Source organism: Nothobranchius furzeri, chromosome 1 (assembly GCF_043380555.1).
Source record: "Nothobranchius furzeri strain GRZ-AD chromosome 1, NfurGRZ-RIMD1, whole genome shotgun sequence".
Lineage (NCBI taxonomy): Eukaryota > Metazoa > Chordata > Actinopteri > Cyprinodontiformes > Nothobranchiidae > Nothobranchius > Nothobranchius furzeri.
Genome location: NC_091741.1, coordinates 50661389 through 50686454, shown reverse-complemented (window position 1 = coordinate 50686454; position 25066 = coordinate 50661389). Strand labels below are relative to the sequence as shown.

Sequence of the window (25066 nt, the reverse complement as noted above, 5' to 3'; positions counted from 1 at the left end):
ACAAAAGCGTCTGCTGAATACATAAACATAAACATAAACAAAGCTGTAACTACTAAGCAACTAACCATCCATAGCTAACTGCTTTGGATATGAAAAACATTTTAGATATCAGCCCGGTGGCTACAATTAGTTGACTTATATTTAAACTGGAAATTTGCCCCCGAAGTAGCTGTCGGCTTCTGATCTGCCATCCTTTTGGCAGCGCGGCGTATTCTGGGAAATTTTTGACCAAGGCTAGGCTACAAGACACCTCCCGTGTATCCTTGCTCAGCTAGCTAAACGGTTTCCAAACAGACGCCTCGGTAGAACATGAACATTGGAACACGCCTTGGTGGTTCCTGCTGACATATCTCCTAGGCAACCGGGGCGGGGCCAAGACGTCAAGGCAAGGTTCCTTGACACTGAGAAACACCCTAGGAGATTGCCAAATTGGAGGAGAGATCCAGACATCTTATTTCCTGATATTTGGACATCTCACCTCTGATTGGCTAACATCAACTCGACTCTACCACTGACTCCGTTTGCTCTGCAACTTTGATGTTTTATCTCCACAAATAACACAAGCCTGAAGCTAACAGTTAGCTTCAACTAGCCTGAAACATTCTCTGCTGTTTCCTGGATGCTAAACTAACAACAGCCTTCCTTGTCGAGAGCCACGATGGGTGAGTCCATGAATGATATGTGACAGTGTGACGTAGATCTGTCAGGCTTTTCTAATTCTAGAGTTTCAACGTCTATTTTCTATCAGAAGCTAATGCAGGAGATAGGTGTAGGACATAATTTTCATGTTCAGCCTGCCAAACATTTTCTCAGTGAAGGACTTCTTTAAGAAATGCAGAAAAATGGGAATAAATAATCCACCCATATGGCATGATGTTTCCAGCTGAGATTACATGTACATTTCAATAAATAATTGTGAAAGAAAAGCTCTACCTGCTCAGGTCTGAGTCCTGATGGCACCCAGGCATACTCCTCCAAAGCACACCCAGAGTCATCATCAGATGTGGAGCTTCTCTGGAATCCCACTGACATCTTGCCCATGTTTCCCCCCGCACGGGCCTCCATGTCTGGCCCTCGAGCTACAGGGCGCTCCCTTCTGTCACTGCGCTCCAGGTTCATTGCAGTCGGGCGCTGTTTGGAAAAATTAAAGGTTTAGAATTTATATTTGTCTAACTTTTGCCTTTCATTTCTTCTCCCTGCTTTTCTTGCTTAAATATTTTTATTTAATTACATGCTTACAAAGCTTTACCATCTCGCCATTCATTGGCTGGGATAATGCTGATCTTGGATTTATTTGCATTCATAGTAAATTCCTCTAGATTTTCTAAATGCCAGCAATCAGTCGGCTTCTCTACAATTTAAGTGCCTCTGTCCTGGCACTGTTGTAACAGTTTGACATAATGTCTGGAAAAACATGAGAGGAGCAGCAAATGCACACTGAGGAAAGTTTCTCCTCATTGCAACACAAAGTTAAACCGTTTGAGTGAACGTCAGAAGAAACTAATCTCTTGCAGGGGTGCGGATAAGAGGTGGACACCTCTGTGCCTTTGAAATGCGATGTTTTTATCAAATTTAGCCAAAGCTTGTATTCCAAATTCCTGTTGCTGTTCTAATCAGAGGTTCTGACTACACACTTACTTGATAGAACAGCAAAACTTACGGCCCGTGTTTACTTTCATTTTCAATTAAGTTGCCGGCCAAAGCTTGGCATGAACTCCCTATGTCATTATGACACCTCCCTCTGTTGCACCAAGTCGCAATCGCCGTTTATTTGACAGACCGCAGTATTACTACCAAGAGAGGTGGAACAAATGCCGCAAAATTAACGCAACGCTAGGCCAGCATGGCGCGTTTATAAAACTCACCGTTGCAGTAATCTTACGGTGATTTGATGGCACAGTGTTTCTTGAAAAAAAGGGCTAATAAAGATCATTGCAATAGCATAAAAATGTGCTCTCTCCTAATTAAAACAGGACTGAACTAATGCTGGGTTCATCAGGTATTGGTCCTGCAGACACTAACCAGCCAGTTATCTTTACTACAGCGCCGAATGGAGATGTATCACATCCTTTTCTTGTCTCTCACACAGCCACGCTCTGCATTTGGTGGAAAACAAGCCGAAAGAATCAATTGTGGTTTAAGGGGACAAACAGCATAATAATAACTACCGTAAATCCTCTAATACAGGCCCGGGCCTGTATTTTACTCAAGCTTACCAAGCTCCAGGCCTTTATTGGAAGGAGGGCCAGAATTAGAGGCAGGCTTAAATTTCTATTCGAGTTTGGTTGGTTCGCTGGAATTTTTGACAATTAAAATTGCGCCCACATTTTCAAAGTTAAACACATTTTTTTAACAACTGTAGTTTCTGCTTCAGCCCTCTCCCCCCTCCCCCTGCGCAGCGGCCGCAAACTCACTGATGCGCCTGCAGCCTCTCGGAGTTCCTGCTGCTCTAAACATTAAAATAATTATTTCATTTTCTGTTCCTCACTTCTGATTTGGTGTCTGTTTGTTGCAACCACCAGGTACAAAAACTAACTTGTTTTTATTTGACTATTTTTCTGTCCTGTCTCTGTTTATTATCTTCCTGCATCTCCTCTCAATACTAAAGAAAAACTGCTACCTGGGATCATATATATTCACCCTATGAGTTACCTTTGAACTGCAGTTCTAAAAGATCTACCGACCGCAAAAACAGCGGGGTGCGCGCTGTGCGCCGGTCACACGGGTGAGGTGCGTCACCGGAGGACAAAACAGGTGATGCGCCCCTCTCCACAGCAGCGAAAAGCATCAGGCACAAATAAGACGGAAAACATAAAAGGAAATGAGGCGACATGAACGATCGCGTGTTAAATTAGTTTTTGAGGTGGCAACACCTGATTTGATAATGTTACTGTGGCCGTGCTCAGGACGCAGATGTCTGGAGCGCGTCAACGATCAGAGCTTTGCATGCGCAAGCTGGTTAAAGTTAGAATGGGGGTGAGGGGAAGGTTAAATTGCAAGAGGGTAAAGGTCACAATTTGGTTAAATGTCCGTTTTATGGCGGATGTCAGTTCCGACGCTCTGGCACAGCGTGTCCCCCCCCCCCCCCCCCCCCCCCCCCCCGACGCGCAGGAGCTTGTCACCTGCTGACAGCAGGCTGCTGTCTTTTCCGTGGGCTGTATCTTGCCGGTCATTATCACGTGACAGTGACTAGTCGATGACAGGCATAAAAAGTCACTATAGTGAAGTCGACTAGTTAATACAACCCCTGCTACTGCTCCCCAGTGTTCTGCAGTGCACGTTCTCTTTGAACTTGATATCAAATTTTCGCCTCCTCTTCATCTCCGCACCTGCCATGGTTAAAGTTACCCTCGCGGTCTATCACTGGCAAATCAAAAGTGAGACGAATGACACAACACCCACCCCCCACCCCCCCTGTGGTACTTGCATGTTACCACATTCCACCCGGCCACAAAAAAAAAAAACGGCCATTTTTCACCTCCGCCGACTCTGACACCGGCCAAGACGTGATACCCGGCCATTAATTGAATACAGGCTAATAATAGAGGATTTACAGTTAAAGTTGGTATTTCCCAGTTTTCGTCGAAAATGTGAAAAATATTCCCTTTTAGCATTTTTTTTACCTTCCCAAAAAGAATGAGACAGTGAAAAAATTTTTTTTTAGATATGTCTAGGAACTCCACTTCTCTCTTTCAGCCCCTATGATTTACTTTAATTACTCCTGGTTTACCTTTTGTTTTGGGGGCGACACTGATTTTGTCATTATTCTTTGTGTTAAGATTTTTTTAACTGTCAAATTTCCTCGATTTGTCGCAGACTTTATCTTCCTCTTCATAGGGAATTATGAGGAGGTTTTCAGAGCATTGTGGTGAACTTCTAAGAAAAACACAAAAGAAAACATCTCAGTCTATTTTCTTGGTCTTTCAATGACTAGATTAGAAGGAGAAACATATTCAAATAGTAAATCATTTGCCTAAAGTTAGAACTCTACATACTGTCCATCTGACCGTTTTCAATGGCTTATTCACCCGGTTGTGGGGCTAGTGGAATAAAAGGCTTAAGCATAGTTAATGTTTCTGCATCTTGCTGGATTCCTTCTATAGGAAACTTTTTTTCTGATTGGCTTAATGAACTGACCTGTATTGGAATGTTTACTGTGTGAAGCGCCTTGAGACGGCTCCTGTCGTGATTTGGCGCTATATAAATAAAATTGAATTGAATATTTATTAATGAAGGATTTCGACTCTCTGAGTTAAAATGCATATATAAGAACAATAAACCGTGACACAATTATCCCACAGGAACCAACAAGCCTCAAAACTACACGTTTGTCCACCTGTGAGAATACAAGCTGATACCAGTTGGCCTGGCACGTGATTAGACTGATCAATCTCATGCAGCCTCCTTATCCAGAGGCGTATGTTCTCCAGAGCCTGATAACACAGCTCTAGGTGTTGAAAGGCCCACTCATCCATGGGTCTTACTCCTGCTCTGCATCTTTCTCATGCAAATCTAAACCAGAGTGGAACTTGTTTGGGCCAAAAACAGACAGAAACTTCACACTTCCCCCTTCAAACTGCATGCAGATGAGATATTTTACATGAGAACAGCACTCGGGGGGACATTAGAGTCCTGGTATCTTCTACTGACCCATAAATACTGTTGGTAAAGTCCACTGTAGAGCTGAAATGCTCTGACAGGTTACACTTAAGATGAAGTGTGTAAACGGAAAGCAGTTATTTAGTGAATGCATCCCAAACTGCCTTCCAGCCTCGCACCAAGGAGCTCAAGCCCCAGAAACAAGACAAGAAGCGTATTAGCGCTCCCCTCAATTAGCATACAAGGCTCCAGACACAGGATTTACAGATTAAAAGGACAGTTAAAAGCCAACTCACGGCTCTTATCTAAAGGAATTTAACAGTTACTTTGTTCTTTAGTGGCTGATCTATCAGGTTTTATAGTAGCACAGATAACATTATCACGCAGCAGCCTTTCTCTGCGCTTGTCCTGTGTTATCTCTTCTAGAAAAGAGAGAAGTGATTAAATGTTTGTCGCGAGAGTTTGGTGCAGCTGTTTACTCCCACTGTCCCTCAATATTCATTCAATATTTAACCTTTTTTTGGGGGAAAGAAGGATGGCTAAAATGTAGAAAATATAGAAAACAAGGTCAACTTTCACTTAAACGGTTGTCTTCTTTTTTTGGTTGACCACAAATCCTTGACTTTGGCCATTTCATGTAAAAAAAGCATAAAGCTAAAGCTCTTTTTTTAAAGATGACAAAACTAGTTAATAGAAAAAGTACAAAAAACAATTAATCAATTTCAAAAACTCCCGCACTACTTCAGCGTGAGTGAACTTGAGCTGGCGCGCTCCCATTCATCACGCTCGCCGCGTCTGCCCTTCAGCTGCCTCTCATCCTGCGAGCTCCGAGGAAAAGGTGACTGCAGATTCTTGAGCCAATATACACAGCAAATCACATTTCACAGTGTCACTGCTTGGCAACAGCACAATGGGTGTCTTTGTCAAAAAACAAAAACAAAACGTCCTCCTCAAGACGACGGCTGCGGTGGAGACGTGACACAGAGAGGTTAAGGAGGTTAAAAAGAGAGAATTATACCATTAAAACAAGCACAAACCACACGGATCACCTCCCACTTCACCGAAGCCCCACAGCAAATTTAATAAATCCTTCCTTGACTTACCTGAATGTTATTTTAAAGTAATCAATTAGGGGGGTAAGCCCAAAGGAAAGTGAAGTTCAAAGACTGGGGTCGTTGCTTTTTGACTGCTGGAAAGTGTCATTTTAAGGCCAAATGGGATTGAAGACATCTGGATTAGGGTCACCTGCACAGACGCTATACGGACATGCACACAAACACAAGAAGCTAAAACTAGATGAAGCAGAAACCCAGACATGCAAGTCCTTCCTAATCATCAAATCTGTGCATCAGAGAAATTATTTCCCAAAAGAAAATCTAAATAAAGTAATCTGAATTTGCACCTTTTTAGGGGTTTTCTTGCTTTTTTTTTTGTCTTACCTCCACAAAAAGCATCTTTCTTTCTTTTTCCACCTCTGCTGTTCTGCAGTGCTCAGCTCACTGCTTTTCTGCAGCATCAAGCCCAGCGGATCCACTCTAATCAGATCCAGATCACTCAGGAAGTGCACCCTCCCACTCCTCTGTAGACAGCTTTTGAAAGTCAACTACAGCAAAGAGAGAAAGTTCTGACGGAGCAGACTGTTTAGCAATCAAAACATTTTGAAGTCTGGAGGGCTGACGTCTCTATCTGGAGTATCTGATCCCACTGAGAGTGCATGCTCCTGGGGGCAGCGTAGCCTTGTCAGCCCCTCCCTCATTCCTCCCCTCCAAAACAAATCGCCTGCCACTGCACTTCAGTCTCACACCCCCTCACCCTTCCTCTCTGTCTCCACATCCCTTCCTCCACCAGTGTGACACCAAGCCCTCCAGCCTGCACCCTGCTTGGCTGTAAGATTCCTGAGTGCCAAATGACAACATTTTGGCCTTTTTTCAAAAATGTTTCCTTCTACTTTTCTCTTTTATCCGATCCGATCTTTTTCTTAAACTGGCAGCTGATCAGTCCCTCTGTTCTACGACGAATATAAAAGTTTAAAGACAAAAAATGTAAATAACAACAACTTCTCTACTGCATGTGATGAATTTCCTAATGACTTGTCACATGAGATCACATTGTTGGAACCGTAAAAGTGTGTGTGTGTGTTTCTACACATTTGCAGTGGTATAATGAATAAATGAATGCCTTGTGAGAGGATCTCTGGGGGCAGCAGTAGCTCAGGAGGTAGAGTGGGTTGTCCAGTATTTGGAGGGTTGTGGGATCGATCCCGACTCCCAGCAGAGAATGCTGCTGTTGTGTCCTTGAGCAACCCCCCTTGGCTGCTGGTGGTGGTCGATGGGGACCGGTGGCACCAGTGCACTGCAGTCTTGCCTCAGTCAGTGCGCCCTAGGGTAGCTGTGGCTACAATGTAGCTCATCACCACCAGGGTGTGAATGTTTGTGTGAATGGTAGTGTAAAGCGCTTTGGAGTCCGCTGACTTGGAAAGGTGCTATACATTTATCATTTTTAAGTCATTTATCATGTATCAAAAAAGCTCTGGTGCTCCTGCCTCAGGAACTAAAAGTGAACCAGATCAGAGGTGAGCAGAAGACGACAAGATTTGCAGTTATATTTCCTGGTATTTGGACATCTCACTTCTGATTGGCTAACAGCAACGCAGCTTAACCTAACTCTGTTTGCTCTGCAACCTTGACCTTTTATCTCCTGAAGGAGCTCTGCCATGTTGTGGAATTGCTAATGCTAATGGTTAGCTTCTGCTAGCTGCTCTGCTCTCTTCTGTGCGCTAAATCAACAACAGCTTTTCCCGTCACGAGCCAAGATGGAAGAGTCCATGAATGCTAATTTACATTATCACGTAGATCTGAATGGTTTTTCTAATCCAAGCACTTCCCCGTTTATTTCATATCGACTAGTGCGGGACGTAGGGGTAGAAGACTATTCTCACATTTAACCTGCATGTGAAACTCAGAGTGACCATCAAGTTTCAAAAATATCAAGTAATAAACATGCAATGCAATGACAATATTGTTGTATATGTATATCTGTACAATTACAACTAAAGAATCTTGAAACTTGAATTTATGGATTGAGTTTGGATAAAGGATGAATTGGTCTCTAGGGGCAACAGATACCTCTTTCTTTTATTTAAAAATATAGTTTAGTGCATAGAGGCCTTCCATCTTTTGTATATGGCAGAACAACAATACTTTTGGTGAAACATCTCAAATCCAATCCAGATTTATTTACAGAGCGCTTTACACACTCAACAGTGTCGACCAAAGTGCTAAAACAGTAAAAACAATTAGCCGTAAAAACGCAGCAAATAAAATACATCTGAGCTCAGAAACATACAGACATGAATATACTCAAAACGTGAATCATGAGTGTACCACACCAATCACATAGAACTAAAACTAAGCAAAAATGAAGAGATTAGAAACCTAAAGCTCCACTGCTATCATATTGTCTTATCATTTAGCTCGTCTGTCACAAATCCATAATTAAACCCCTGATGTCTTGTTGGTGTTTCTGTAGTTAAATATTGACCCCGCTTCCTCTCTTCAGTCTCATCCATCTCAGGACATTCTCATGCAGCGGATCTGTCTGCTCACCCCTTTACACCCTCCATCACCCTCACCCCTTGGCCCATCTGAATGAGTGAAGGGAGCGGGGTCCCCTGTTCTCATCTCTCACTTCGGGCGACCACATTGACAGTATTGTCACAGAACACTTCAAAACCAAACAATGCAGCAGGAGATGTGGGGCTCAGGAAGGATAAAAAAGCAGGAAGAGTTGAGTTAAAACATGAAAATGTTCCCAAAAACAGAGAATGAAGAAAAAATGATCCACGTATAAAAAAAAACAAAAAAACAACGCTTACTCGTTGGACTGGGATGTTTGTTGTGATTATTTAAACAAGCTCTACATCATCCATCAATGTGAACGTCTGAAAAGCAGTAACAGCTTCGCTTAAAGAGGCAAAGATGAGAAATGAGTTCACTCAATTGTCCATTAGACAAAGATGGACAGTCTTTTGACAACCAGACAAAGTCAACTTGGAGACGGGGCTTCGGAGCTGTTTGTCACATGTCAGATAACCTGTTACAAATGAAAAATGGCTCCGTCGGCTAACTAGCTCAGGGTAGTGAGAGAAACATTCTCAGTGTGCTTAAAGTATGAACTTTCTATGCGCTTTGCCAACACGGTCCTCTTTCCCAACATACCAATGCATATTTGAAACTGAGAGAGGAGACGGAGGAGCTTGGCTGGTCGGGAAGAGAGTAAACCTTTCAGAAAACTTTTCCAGGGATCTTGGCAGCGCGGCGCAGAAGCCACCCTGTGTGTTAACCTCAGAACAGCGTGCATTGAGTTTCCTCAGATATTCATCAGGATATGCATTTCAGAAGCTGCAGACCTCATTCAGACAGATGGGCAGAAAGGGGAACCTCTGTCTTCCTGACAGACAAGTACTTAATCCGAATAATGAAAACAGGCAATGAGTGGGTGAGGAATGCTTCTGCGTGAATAGAGGACAGGTCTGAGGATGAGTGGCCTTTTTGCAGACAATAGGCAGAAATCATCCTTTCAGCCGGGCCTGGGCTTGTGGCCAGAGAGCCTCGCTTCTGTAGAACACAGAAATGATCTTGCACACTTTTTGGCTTCCACCTAAACGTTGCAAAGGCTGCACCAGTGTTTGATTGTGGGCAAAGAACATTGCCGGTAAAGACAATTAAGAAACGTTCAAGTTCTTTTAAGTCATTATAACATATATGCTAAATAGATGGTGCCTGGCTTCATTCAGATGTCTTAAACTGATGAGCAGAAATGTACTAATGGGGAGTTTATGCGGTGACCTTTGACCCAAGGGTTCAGTTGATGTGGACTAAAGCACGAAAAGCTATTTGTTATTTTAAACCTAAAAAGTTAAAGCACTTTACAGACTTTAAACGAAGAGGAACCATGCAAAACGGGACTTGGAAGGTTTTTTATTCACTTTGACAAATCCTTGGCTGAAATCCAGGAAGAAATAATGGAACAGTGTTGATGCAAAATAGGATTTCAATCCTAAACTTAATAAAGTCAGAAAACGTTTGGACAGAAATCTGTTGATCAACTTCCTTTTAGAACTTTTTCCATCATAATTATAGCAAACAACACGATTACAGATTAGTTTTTTTCTTTCTTTTTCCAGTTGAAAGCTGAGACCAAGTTTAAACTACACAGTGAGGGCACACACACACACACACACTCACACACCCCTCCTGGCTGCACATTTTATCTATCTTTTTGAACAGAGCTTAACTGGTAATTTGGCCCTTTCTTGATCTGTGGAGAGAAGATTTACTAAGCAAACAGCCTCTTTTGCAGCATTGTGCTCTGTTTTTATGTTTAACAGTTATTCACACCTGGAATTTGTCGGACGTGTTTCAACCCCAGGAGGCAAAAAGCTGTTTTTTAATGGCTGTTGTGGATGTCCCATCGGTTGTTCAAAACAAAACTCAGGGACGAAAGTTTCATGTCTCAACAGGTTGCAGGACAGTTTATCATTGAAATGTTTTAAACAAAACACTGAGGCAATTTCTGATGTTAAAAGGCAAAAATAAAATAAAAATACTGAACGGTGTTACTTGTCTCAAAATGTATAACTGAACTGAAATGGCTTCAACATTAGTCTTGCCAAAATTTACAGAATACCCTTAGAAAGCTAGGAACTCAGTCTTAATCAACAAACTTGAAAGTGGCAAATTTTATGTTTATGTTTATTCATTTAGCAGACGCTTTTATCCAAAGCGACTTACAATTTATAACTTGTAGGGCATGTTGTGAACTGTGGGGGAAACCGGAGTACCCGGAGGAAACCCGCGCATGCATGGGGAGAACACGCAACTCCACGCAGAAAGGCCGCAGTCGAGTTTCGACCCTGCGACCTTCGTGCTGCAAGGCAACAGTGCTAACCACTGTGCCACCAACCACTGCGCCACCATGCAGCCCATTTATATTTGCAGGCAGCAACAGAAAAAGTCACGCTATTTATAAGAAATTCAAAAACAGGGTTAACCTTAGCCCTAACATTTTAGGGACTACAGATCATAAATTACTACATAAAAATCCCAAATTTTGTCCTATTTAGTAGTTAAAAGGCGACATTTTATCATTTTTACCTTTTAATAACAATAAAGTTATTTTTAAGGAAATTACAAAACATCAAAATCTTTAACTCATTCACTGCCATTGACGACTAAAGTCGTCATTTGCATTTTTTTTTACTGTGTGGGCATCAGAACGAGCCCCCGCACCATGAGAACAAACATCTCAGCTCTAAAGCCGATCTTCATCCGCATACGTCACACGTCACGTGATCAGGAAGCAGAAAATCCACGTGTTAGGAGATCGTTTTGGGCCGCTGCTGTAAAAAAAGGGAGGAGCGAACTGGAAAAACTTTTGCCGATCACAACTGAACAACGGATTATGAAAGAATAGATAACGCTCGAAACGAGCAGATTCTTCCTGATGTAAGAGGTGAGTCTCCATTTTGTTTAGGTTGTTTTGGAGTCTACACCATCCTAGCGTGCAACGTTCTGTGACTCTTAAAAAAACTAGTAAAAACGGTGAGAAACACAGGCAGCGAAGGGCTTTACCGATCAGAAACGACTGGCAGCGAATGAGTTAACTATAAATCTAATATTAAAGGTGCAGTGTGTAAGAATACAGTAAAATGACATCTTGTGGTCAAATTTGGTTACTGCAATCACTCTCTCACTCCTGTTGTCATGAGTTTCATGGCTGTTGCCAGTTACTGATCAGCACCAAAGGATTTTAGGTGACAAACAAAGGTGTGAGTTGATAAGTAATTACATTGTCATAGCTGGTGCTAGCACTCGGGTGTTTTATGGTAGGGAGCACTTACTGCACTGTTTCAGGCTGAGTAGTGCTCATGGAAAACTAGCTTTATTATGGTAATGTGCCTCCGGCATAGAGGAAGTTTTGTTTCTACCATCTGAATGTTAACTCATTCATTGCCATTGACGACTTAAGTCGTCATTTTAGATCCAACCGTTCACTGCCAATGAGGACTAAAGTCGTCATTTGGTTTTTTTTTACTGTTTGAGCATCAGAACGAGCCCCTGCGCTGAGAGAACAAACATCTCAGCTCTAAAGCCGATCTTCATCCGCATACGTCACACGTCACGTGATCAGGAAGCAGACCATCCATGTATTAGGAGATCGTTTTGGGCCGTTCCTGTAAAAAAAAGTGAGGCGCGAACCAGAAAAGCATCTGCCGATCACAATTCAACAACGGATTATGAAAGAACGGATAACGCTCGAAACACGCGGCTTCTTCCTGATGTAAGAGGTGAGTCTCTGCTTTGTTTTGGCGTCGACATAATCCTAGCGCGCAACGTTCTGTGACTCTTAAAAAACAGTAAAAACAGTGAGAAACGCTGGCAGCGAAGGCCGTTAGCGATCAGGAAACGGCTGGCAGTGAATGAGTTAACTTGCTGTTATTGCTCTTAACGACTCATTTAAGGAAGTAAAACGCCACGTTTGATTAACTATTCACTTCACACACATCTCACTGTAATATTAGTCATTGTTATATTTATTAGTCATTAGTCACTGTAATATCGAATTTTTAGTCATAGAGCCAACTGTTTGCTTCTAAATCACCATTAGCAGTTAGCTCAACGTTAGCCTCTAGCCTTCTTAACCCACTATTAGAGTAAAACAAAAAGATGCCGGGGCTTCTAAGGGGTACTTTTGGGTCACTCTTGTTACTGGCTTCAATTCTAGAGTTTTGCCAGCCGTAGTCGAATTAAATGCCGAAGCTGCAGTGTTAGCTTGCAAGCAACACAACATCCTCACACTCACTGATGTCCCTGGTAATCTATATGAACACACACAATTCTTACAAAAAAGGTACTTTGTGATGTTAGAGAATCTCTTTACCCCGCTTTTATTTTGGAAAGCTACTTCATTTCATGGCAGTATCATTGTATACTTACATAATTCAAAACATCACAATATGTTTAGATTTTAGTCCTTAGAAAAATGTATAAAACCATTATTCTTTTAATATGACCTAATTTATTATTTGTTAGGAAAAATCTCTTTATAATAGTTGTACCTGAGAATGGAAACCATCTCTGTATTTATTTAATTCAGCCTCTCAGCTGCCTGATCTTGTCCAGCTCACATAATCAGGTCTCACAATACCAGACAAACAGCTTACGCAGATCGGATTCACATGAAAAGCTTAAAGCACCGTCTCAATTCACGTCCCCTTTAATTCCATCTTTCAGGCCTTTTCAGCCCCATTCATGCTGACAGACACCTCTCAGCAGCTTTTCACACCAGGAAATAGATCTTTAGCCCTCGCTAACAAGGCCCGCCGGCTCAGCCTGCTGCTGCTGCTGCTTGTCAGGTCTGTGGAGGAGCTCTGGAGTGGTTTTGCCAGGTCTGTGTTAATATTACTTAACACCCACCATCCAGGTGTAATTTAAGTTTCTAGTCATAAACCCTTTGCTGAGATTTGTTCACCACGGCAGGGTGTTAGCTACACACCTCTGGGACAACAGAAGTTAGCAATAAAAACGCTATAAAATCCAGGAAATTGTAAACTGTGAAGGGAGCAAGGATTGGGATTAGGTTTCTTCTTTATTCCAGTAACCAAAACCTTTATGCGCAGCATAAAGCCCGCTGTAGAAAAGTAAAACCAATAATTTTAGTCCCCAGCCTTGGTAAGCATTTCCAATAGGTATTGAAGAGATTGTATCTTCCAAAAGAAGAAAGGAAAATGAACGAAACTTTAGTAATATTGTGCAATAGTACCAACGCTTGGGTCCACCTTTTGCTCAGTTGTCTTCAAGGCTTTTTGGACACGTTTCTTTTAAAATATATTTACAGATTTACTGTAGACTGTGCAGACACAATGCCACAGTAAAACTTGCATTCATGCCAAGCAAATACTAGCCAAAGAAGGCAGTGAATCAAACTGCAAGTATTGATAATGAATTTTACATACGCACTAACTATGAAGCTTGTTTTGAGGAAATACCTTTTGATGATATATCAGATGTCCTTATTTTGACAGCTCCTAGATCAGAAGGCCCTCTTGTTTTGAATAAAAAACTCATAAAAACAGAACATAATTGTCATTTATTGGCTTGGAGTGTAAAACTGGGACCTTTAGGTCAGCACTCTGGTGCCATTGGTTCTTAACTATTATAAATAACTTGTTGCAATCAGAAGTAGCTTGTCCACTCAGACTGAGAGAAGCACATTTAAAAGTTTTACTCATTAACCAAAGCTGAGTTTACAGTGTTAGGATTTCATGAAGTGTACTGAGTAAACGGGGCCTCTAGGCAAAAGTACCTATTGGTCAAATTCAGATTAGGAAAAGTTAGCTTATCCAACTAGCCACATCCACAGGCTATTGCTGTGTTTAACATGATGTAGCATCCATGTCACCAAATAAATAGGCCATTCCCATCTGTACCGGGTCGGCCCGGGCTGGGTAGCCCCAGTCGGCCCCAGCCTGGCCCGGTTGCTTCCACACATCCTTGCCTGAATCCCATGTGGGCTGATTCTACCCACCAATCAGAGGCTTGCTCTAATGGAAGGTGTGAATTTGCTGTCAGCAGTGGGTGTGTTGGCCCTGGTCGGCCTGAAGCAGACCCCCTCGAGAAGAGGGCTGAGAATTAGCCTTGGTTGGCTCGGAAAAATACCAGGCCACCCAGATATGTAAACAACCTACGCTACCCGGCCCGGGCCGACCCGGCACAGATGGGAATGGCCCAAAATGGGTCAGGAAGTAGCTGCCACTACAAAGAACCCTATTTAATCTGTTGACTGGGCATCAAAATGCCTAAATTCTGGTTGTTACAATTGCTCTTATCAAGACAAAGGCAAAAGTTTTTTTTTGCGTCCCAAAAGTAGTGTGCCATACTATCTTTATATAATAATTTTTTTTATCTTAGCTGGGAACTACAAACTATTTTCCTAGATGAGAAGAGCAAAAAGGAACAGCTACATGAAAAGAAACCTAAGTGAATTAAAGAAACGTGACAACCATGCATTCCTTTTAAGAACGCCAAATATGTCATTCAATAGAATTTGAAAGCTCGGTTAGTAATATTTACATCTAAGAAATAATTACTAGATTTGTGATATAAGCAGCATGGCTTAATGTGTGGGTAGCACCCCCAGCATGAGCCAAAATCCTCTCCAGCATTCTGTCACTTGCTTTGAGCTTCAAGCTTGCTGCAGGGTATGTAACAGTTACAGGTGCATGAATGGCACCTGATTGGTAGATGAATGTGCTAGAGCGATCCACATCACATCGATGTGGATGCCAGGTAGTCTTCCAGGGGCACTACTCAGAGTAACTCAGACCGATACAGCTCAGCCCAACCAGCTTGCACAGGCACGGTTTGGTGTTTTACCACCCACTATCTGTCATGGAGCTGGCATGGGAACAAATCTACACTCAGGTGGGCTGACTCACACCACGCTGTACAGAGGCTCTTTTAGGCTGAGGAGTGTTCCTGGAAAACTAGCTAAATAAAATATGACCATCAGGAGCCAAGCTGTTGTGGCTCTGCATGAACACATGCAACTGAGGCCCCTGACAGTGTAAAATAAATTGGGCAAATTTGGCCAATAGATGTTTTTGTCCCAATGACTTTGGTGAAGTTATTTCACACAATTCACCAAGTAACTCAAAGCAAGAGGGTACCCTGTAGCGTACCAAAGGCCAACAATTTGGTTATTTGTCCACTGTAAGGTCCGAGGTCATCTCACAAAAGTGTCCAGGCTGTTCCCCCTGCCTGGAGTATTGTGCGACACATCTTAACTGTACTGGTCTCCAAACCAGTTAACACACTGCTAAATTTATCAACAAAAAAAAGTTGATAAATGAGGGAATCACTTCCTGATTCCTCAGTTCTGCGCCAGTTCACTTGGTTAGGCTGATCGGTGAGCAAGCATTTGGAACCATCCTCTCTTTGATCTCAGGTCAGAACATCTCCCTGCAACGCTTGCGAGTGATATCAGACACAACGGCTTTTTAAAGAGCCACCGAAGAGCCTTAGACGCAAAATAGATGCGCCAGCTTCCTGCCGTCACCTGAAGGTATCTCAGACCAGACGGGTCGTGCTCGGAGCTACACTACGAGTTCTGTTGCCCAGAGGTCCCACCACAGGTAGTGTCCATCCCGACCTCTTGAACCCCTGGATCACACGGGGACCTTCATGCAAGGGTGCGTAGACTCGGCACAAATGGCATTGTATGGTTTTATGAATAATCTCTAGTTTATTAAACCATAGAGCGAAACAGATTTTACAACCCGCCGGGCATCACAAGGTCTCTCAGATACTTACAAGGTTTTGCTGAAACATCTAGTTTACATTCCATCATTTCATTCATACTTGTCATGTATAATCACTTAGTTTAGGAAAATAGAATTAAATTCATTTTTATCAACTATATCCTTGATTCTGCCTGAATTAATATGAAGTGTGTGTTCTCCAAAAAGTCAAAGTACCTAAAGAAATATTATGTAAAATATTCAAACACCAATAAGGTTCACAGTTCATATTTATATGGAACATCACATCTTATTGATCACTTGACAAATATGCAGTCAATCATCACCGCTACAACCCAAACAAGAGAATATTGCAGATTAGGTGTTAGCGACATGTAGCTGTATTGCTCATTGTGTGTGTGTGTGTGTGTGTGTGTGCGTGCGTGCGTGTGTGCGCGTGCGTGTGTGTGTGTGTGTGTGTGTGTGTGTGTGTGTGTGTGCGACTGACAAAAATAAAGCACATTGTACAGAAAAGGAAAATCTAATGTTTAATTCAGTAAAATAATCTTGATTCCACACGTTGGAGGCAGACCGTTGACAGCAAAAGATAAAAAACTATTTTATCTTTTTCATTTAGACAGCGCGAAGAAAAATGGCACACTTAACCTGAACCTGTCAAAGATATACTTGTTTTGATTTTAAGCAGCCAAAAGTTACTCTCGTTTAACAAAGGATGATAAATCTTTTCTGTTTTTAATCTGTTGCTTTTAGTCTCCAATGCTGCAAACATCCATTTGACTGATTTACAGAGTTGTCACATGTTGGCCAAAAGAAACAAGGCTTTAACGAGTTGTGCCACTCAAAAAAAAAAAGTTCCCCGTGAGAATCAAAGTTACAAAAACAACATAAAGGACGTAAAGCAAATGGGAAAGTAGCTCAATCTGATGAAATATCGGTCAAGTCGAACAGCAGCGCTGTATCACATTCAGGATGGGAAACGTGCTCCTGCTAATTTGTGTGTGAGTTTCTGTAAATGTGTGAATCCCCTCCATGTCTGCTCCCTAGATACAGGACTGGGGGTTGTGTACACACAGTCTTAATGATGGCAAAAGGAGGGATGGTACATCAGTCAAGCGGAAACAGACAAACACACACTTATACGTGCACAAAGAAACCATCTGTGTGTTACACAACCCTTACTTTCCCATCATTTAGCACTGGAAGCCGAGCTCGGAGAGACAGGTTTGACCAAGTTTGTAGCCTTGGGGTACTTTGTCACATTCTGGCTGCAGTTTGGTCTGCAGTTCCCAGGCCAGACACTGTCTGAATGTTGTTGTTTTTCCCTTTTCAATTATTTTTCTGACTGACGACCAACAGAAATACCAAAACAGATGAGTGATGTGAGCTCAGTGTGGATGCCACAGAGGTGACAGATGTCAGAGCTATGCGTTTTGTTAAAACGACTTAAACGCCGTGCTTAAATGGACTCAAAATTACAATAAAAATGGTGTGACAAGTCATTTCATTGGGTGTGCAACTCCCTGATTTCTGCCTGTGCTGGCATTCCACACCGACCCTCTAGCAGAGGGCCGGAGTTTCATGAGCAAACAGACGAACCGTTTGGTGGACTTGCTGTGTAATTTGGGAGCCACCCCCTCTTCTTCCTCTCTTTTTTCCCCTGCAAACCCCCCACCTCACTCTAACACAGACATATCCTCAGTTGGCCTCCCTCTTAATTCAGACCTACCTGACAGTTCTGACTCAAACCGTATGGGTTTACTATCTGTCCCACTCGGCGACAGCCTCTCTCTCTCTAAACACACACTGAAATCTAATCTGAAACAGATGCTCAGGGAGGAAGTCGTCGAAGGGGATATGCAACATATTTGTTCCCCTCTGACGAGTTCCAAGCAAAGTCTGAGCAGGCAATCTAATGATGTGCACGTATTACTTAAAGATATAAACTATCCATCCACAACAAAGTTGCGGATGCAGATGACTGAACTGTCCTGAGGCAGAATACAGATGACTTTCATTAAACAAGACATGGAAACACATTGCAACTGACATGTGCAAAGTGTTGCATAAATAAAAGCAAATGCAAACCCACACATGTACACACACACACACACACACACACATACACACACACACACACACACACACACACACACACACACACACACACACACACACACACACACACACACAGGGCCCCACATGGTGTATTTCATGGGTGGCCGGTTAGAGATAATGGATTCATTTGCCCCTGTGTTATGGCCGGGGTTCTGAGATTATTTGTGTAAACACTAAAGACCTTTATTTACCCCCTTGTTAATGCAAGTGGATGATTAATCTGCTTTTCACACAAAACCAAACAAACAAACAAAACAAACCCTAACCCAAAACTAAATGGCAGAATCTCACAGCAGTTAAAAACAATCAAGTCAAATCACTGTTTATGGACGTTTTGGGACATGCTCCTGGAAAGTCCCATTATGTTATATCCGAGGTCCAATCTGGAAGATGTCATTTGTCTTTTTCCATAAAACAAAAAGATGTACTTGTGAAATTATATAAATCTAAATTAAATATTTTTTTCAGCTTTGCATATGAGGAGGGGGTGGTGGATGTGAGTTTATTAAATCTAATCTAAATAAGAACCGAACATAACCTGCCAAAACAGATATCGTAGAACCTGTAAAGCTCTTTTTGTCAGAAAACAACACATTCTCACACTCGAAGCGTCGAAAACTGGCTCTGGATGACCAAGCTATCGTTTACGACATGTTGGGGCTCCCAAGTGTTGAGGCAACGCTCTGTGCCAAAGTGTTGGCTTCCTAGTGCTGCGAAAAAACTAAGATTTCACCGAATTGTGACCTTTACCCTCCTAGCTATTTAACCTTCCCCTCACCCCCATCCTAACCTTAACCCTCTTGCACATGCAAAACTTTGTTCCTTGTTGTAACGTCCCTCTCAGACAGGGTTAATGAGAAGTTTAGAATGAGAAACTGGGTTAAGGTCAGGATGAGGGTGAGGGGAAGGTTAAATAGCAATAGGTTAAAAGTCGGTGAAATGTGCGTTTCACTGTGGGCATTGGAAACCAATGCTCTGGCACCGCGCGTCGGCTCCCGACGCGTCGGGAAGAAACGCTTGGTCACCCAGCGTCATTTTTAGACACTTCAAGTGTGAGAATGTGCTGATTGCAGAAAACAAACAACCATTTCTGCTCCGATCGTCTTTGATGTGACACATTCTAAGTCTGATCACCATCCATTGTGGTCTTGAAAGATAGTAAGTAATTTTAAAGATATGTTAACTAAAAACTCTAGTTTTATTCTATGGTAAGTCCGTGATTTACTCTGTATTTTTGTTAACCGATAATTGGGACACCAATGACAAATACAGAAAAAAGAAAAAGTAATTCAAGCAATAATTAGCACTCCCATGTTGTGCTTATCCTTCTGCTTTAGTAGCGTATCGCTGTTAATCACCTGCAAAATAATGGAAACCTTTAATAAAATGGAGACCAGGGCCAGCAGCTTCTAAAGCATAAAAAAGACCAAGTCAGGATCCTTGTGGAACCCCATGTGACAAACAAGCAGAGGATGAATAGAAAACTTCTGAAATTTCATTAATTTTTGTAACTGTGTCTTTTTTTTTTTTTAGTTACAATAGTCATATGGTTCATTCAAAACATGTTCATGAAACTTTTTTTTTCACTAAATCAGTCTCAGATCTTCAGTGCCTATCAGAATAAAGCATCTGAGGGCTCTGTCACTTTAATGCAAATAAGCTGTTGCTGGCCATGACCCCCCAACACCTGACTGGCTGAGGAACATGGTTATCTGGGAGGGGCATCTAGTAGAGCTGCTGATCATCCAGTCTCAACAGGTGAGGGAAGCTTCTTCTGATTTACCATGGGATTATTTGAAATGGCTTTAAGAAGGATTCCTGAAACTCAGTCTACATAGGTATGTGGCCCAGAACGTGTTTCTCAAAAGTCCCTTTCTCTAAAGATGATGCCGCAATAAAGATATTTGCTGTCATTTCCTTCTGAGAGCAAGTCTTCTGCTAAAAAAAATCAAACGTGCAGCTTTTGGCAAATTTGGTGAGAATCTTGTCGTTTTCCCCACCCTTAATTACACCGCGTTTATCCGTATTTATCACACTGGAGCATTTCCTGACTCTGGGTGGCATCAAATCGGAGTATGCCATTTCCCCTCTGAATGAATTAAGGAGCTAGATTTCTTCTGGGATGGATCGAGCCAACATGGAGACAGAGTAACAGACAGGGTATGACTCCGGAGACCTCTGCAGAGACAGACGACCACCCAACATAATCTCTCGAAATATGTCAAACTTGCATTTTTCACATCACTGCAAATGTCTGTTTCAATATGTCAGCCCCAATTTAGAGCATTAGGCAGACAATTATCAGTTTGTAGACGGGATTTATGGGAGTGAGCTGGCCATCAAGGGCTTCGTTCACTTCTGAAAGAGGTGAAATTGTGAAGTGAGAAGGGAGAAAGATGGAGAAATGCCATGAAAGAAGGGAAAGGGGACAGGCTGTCCTTGATTAGACCTGACTTGAGACGTTCAGCTCAGTGGTTTGTCTTTGCCTCAAGAGGAAAATGTCTAACACATGAGACTAATTTAAGGAGAGACGGCAGGAGCTAAGTCAGGCTCTTGTCCCAGAATAGTGCAATCATTTTTTCTGTACGTATTTCTGTATCAATCAATTTTCCTCTGGGATTAATAAAATATTTTTGAATTGAATTGAATGTTGACTTTGTGCAGTGTCGTGCCAAAGCCTTTTCTTCTCCTCACCATGACGCCATGCTGTACGGCAACCTGTTGCTCAAAAACTGTCTGCAGGATCAGTTTTGGCACAGTGGAGATGCATCTTTAACACCATCGCTGGATTTAAAACAACTCAAAACACAATCAAGCAAACTGAAAACTAAGCTGTCCTACCTCCACAACAGCTAAACGAAGACCGTTTTATCTTTTTTTCTGATCATAAACACGACTAAAAGCTATCATTTGTGTTCCGCCTTAGGGTGGTCATTTGACTCTGAGTAATTACGTGGTTGCGGCAGAGCAATCTCGCTCTCCTATACGACGCTCTCCTCCTATCTATACTTTGAGCTATAAAGCTTTTAATTATAATCATCTAATAATCATCACCTTTAATGTCTTCGTATTTGCAGTGGCTGGCGACTGGTTATGTCTGGGCAGGCGTGTGTTCCTATGTGCGAGAGTGGCTTTAATCATCATCAAATAGAGCTGTGTGTATAGGTAATTAAGTTGGTGCCAAATCGACTCTCACTCGCGGGCACAAGTCGGGAACTCCTAACAACATCGTTTTTTTTTCTTTCTCAGTGCTCAGTATGCGCTGCGGGCAACTTGATTTCAACTCACACTGCAAGTTTTGACACAAAATCAAGTAGAACTCCATCTAGAAGTCCATTACTCTGTGTCTCATAGTCCTCTAAGCCCCAGATTACGTTTCCTCCCCACAAGCTGACCATAATACCAGGTTTGTGGAGCCAATGCGGCCTGAAGGGTTTGGTCTGAAACCACTCAATGAGTGAAGGGATCATGATAAGTGTTAGTACATGAAGGGACTACTGACTCAGCCCTCCCACACGCATAAAGGACCAAATTAAGATTGATGCTCGAGTCATTTCAGTCACATATTTAAAAAAAAGTTACATATTTGACAACAAATCCCCTCTATTGATTATGTGAATATGGTGTGAAAATCTGATAAGTAAAGCTGTATTTTTGTGTTTGAGTATGACCGTACCAATGGATGGCCATTAGGGTCAAAAATCCCAGGGAGTCCAACCTCCAGCAAAATGACAAGCACAACAGACTCCCTTTCATCACTGGCAACAAGCGAAGAGATAAATGTGTAAAACAACGTTTATGAATGGTGAAAGTTTTGTAAGCGCTTGTTACACATCAGTAAATGTGTTTTGTCCTAATGGGTTCCCGTAGAAGAAAACAAAATGTCTAGTAAGCCGTCACCCTAAAACTTGGACCTGCTTCTGTAAATTTTAGACCCAATTTTTATGGTTATATGTTATGAAGTCACCAATATTTTCCAACAACTGGGCATCATTTAATTCATTTTCAACAACTTTTTGATGGATATCTCCAGAGACTAACGGTAAAAACTACACAAAGTCTCTTTAAAAATTTGGAACATTCATGGTCAAAATGCAAAAACTTGAGTAAATTGATAATTATGCTGACACGTTGCAAAATTGCATATTTTACAAACAAGTTCATTCTTTTCCTTGATAAAAGAAACAACAGGGTGTAGATGTTTCTTTTTTTATTATAATCTATTCCTTTTTTAAGAGGATGATGTTTGACTAGGGCTGAGTTCGGAGGTGGGGGCATGGCTGACATCAGTCTAGTAATTTCATTTCTTTTTCTGAATTAGTTTTTATTCTGTGGAATATTTTTTTCCTCAATTATACCTAAAATTATTTTTCTAAAAATAACAATGACACAATAAAGTTTTTAAAGGGTTCTTGTTGATATTTTGTTGACTCCATTTACATTAACAGGATTTTCACATACTTTAGAACTGCCACCCTGTCCCTCCTTTGCCCCCTCAGTAAAGCATTTTAGAGCCGCCACTGTTCCTGACGATCATCTGGATGAAGAAAGCTGTTCTCTGATTCTCTTCGGTCTCTTTCCACAGTCCCATCAGTCAGGAAAGAGCTGCAACAAATATGTTTGCGTTTGCAAGAGAATATGTCAGAGGGTGTGTTTTTTCTTGAGGTTTGGACCATGGACATAATTTAGGGGGTGGGGGGGTGGACATGTCCCCCCCACTTTTTCTAAAGTCAAGTTTTGATCCCTGCACTTTTTACCATCCAAAAACAATATTACGCTATATTAAATTGACACTGGTTGAGCTCTAGGACCAAGCGGAAAACAACCATTTGTGTTGAAGCCTGTTTCCCATTAGAGCATACTGTAAAGATACCCCCCCCCCCCCCACACACACACACACACACTTCTAAATTGAAAATTACATCCATGGTTTGGACCATCGACATACATTTAGGTTTGGACTCATTTAGCGATCCACGCACTCAATTAATTCCAGTATGACAGAACAAACTCTCCTGTGTGTGTACGCATCCCGTTCAGAAAGAGTTACTCAGACAAATTGCTGTTGACTTACTAATGGTAGTCTTTTCTTTTCTGTATTTTTAAGAGAGCACACTTCCAGTTTCGGTTCACGTTCCTTATTAGTTCCATTTATTTAATCTGATGCCAGTCGGCACTCCAAGCCAAACCCTGGGACACAAGATGGAAAGCAGCGTGACCTCCCTAAAGCAGTTAAGTCACTAGCAAACTATCATCAAACTTTACGTTACTTCCCCAAGCTTTTTATATCATAAATTAAAATGGCAACATGCTACTATATAAGTCCACATTTATCAATTTATTCATGCTGTAAAATTTTATTTTGGACTTTTTGGACCCAACTTATTTAAGTTTGAGCAGAATGAATAAAACAAGAAACTTCTTGAATATTTCAAGCAGACAAGGCATTTTCACAAAGGAGGCAACTGGGCTAAATCAAAACCACACTTGGTCACTGAGCACAAATATAAAACCAAAACAAAAAAAGGTTTCCAGGACAGTGTCCAACAATATCAAAACAATCTCCAAGCTGGATTTTCTTTCTGGCACACACAGAGCTGCACTGAGGAAAAAAACAAAAAAACGAGGAGCTGTAAGATTAAAAAGGCTTCAGATCAAGTGATGCTGGTCTAAAAAAAGCCTCTGCTAATTAAAAACTGTCCAAAAGTGGTTATGTAAAAAACTGCAGTGATGCCCACACAAGTGTTGACTTTTAGAAAGTATCGGCCAAAACTGAAATAGACTGATAACAATCTGATGCTTGTACTGGTGAACAGAGTTTGTGTAGAAAGCGCTAATCACTTCATGACTCTTGTATTTTCTATCTCAGCTGCAGAATTTTAACCTCGTGGACTAGACCAAATTATTGCTTTGCAAAGTTTGGTCTGGGAACGCTCCATCGGAACCTCTGCAGCCCCTAGCAGCATTCTGGCGGGCCAATCACAACTCTCTATAGGGGTTTCAAACCAATGGAGCGGGTGAGAGTTTATAAGTTTTTATCAATACCAATGACATTGTCCATTCTGTCTATCGATCCGATTCCTTATCAATTCCTGAGTAGTTAAACAGGTGGTAAAAAACAAATTGTGCTTGGCTCCTGCAATATAACTGACATTTTCTTTGTGTAAAATAATCAGTTGTATGTTCTTCATGCTCCCCGTGAAGGCAGAGTCATCTTGTTGTTTGGTGCAGTGTTGCTGCAGCTTTTGTAGAGTGGAAAAAACCTCACCACAGGTCAGACCTTTATCACTGGAGTCTGCTAGTGTGGAGGTGTATATATAAGGCTAATGACGCTAACATGATAGGCAGTTGTTTAGTTACCTGCAGTATTTACTGGAGAGGATGTGTGAACGTCACCACTGCTGCAGCGGCGACGTTCACTAGTCCGAAGCGGGCTGAAACACGTCAATAACTTTAAGTTATATCGTATTTTGTGTCCAAAGGCTTTTGTATATTCGTAATGCTTAATCCCTTGATGAAATATCTACTTTGCAATTATTGCAAGTTACCCTGTTGTCATGCTTTCTTGTAAAATGTAATCAAACTTTCAAGTGTTTGTGCAGCTTAGACGCCATGTTTCCTGCTTCCGTAATCTACGCAATGTGCGCGGTGACGTCATTCACGCCGACTGGAAGTGATAAGGGGAATCGTTTGCAAAAGTGGCGAACGATTCACAGAAACTGGATCAATGGGAACCGGTCCTCAACAAGAACCGGTTTTCCATTACCAACCCTACCAATCACAGCACTCTATCTGCTTTGTGGGCCAATCACAGTGCTCTATTTGCTTTGTGGGCCAATCAGGGCCTTCTGTTTATCTGGTGGGAGGGATGATGCGATGGAGTGGAACAAGATGGCGACAGTGGCTTTTATATCGATTTTGGACTATTAGAACTTGAGCTTTATTAGAATCAGGAGCAGATAGATGTATTTAAGTACTTTACTTAGAAAATGGAGGATTTCACCTTCTTCAACAGCAAACTGCCTCGTTTAC

The 25066-nt window shown here is 41.8% G+C and overlaps 1 protein-coding gene across 1 annotated transcript in view; it reads right to left on the bottom strand.

Annotated features, from left to right (window-relative positions):
* Window positions 1–25066, bottom strand: part of prickle1b (prickle homolog 1b) — a 39791-nt gene that overhangs the window by 9929 nt on the left and 4796 nt on the right. Inside the window, exon 2 of the mRNA XM_015957851.3 lies at window positions 934–1131. Within this exon, the coding sequence (XP_015813337.1) occupies window positions 934–1119 (186 nt within the window). The 5' untranslated portion in view covers window positions 1120–1131. The remainder of the gene's footprint in view (window positions 1–933; window positions 1132–25066) is intronic.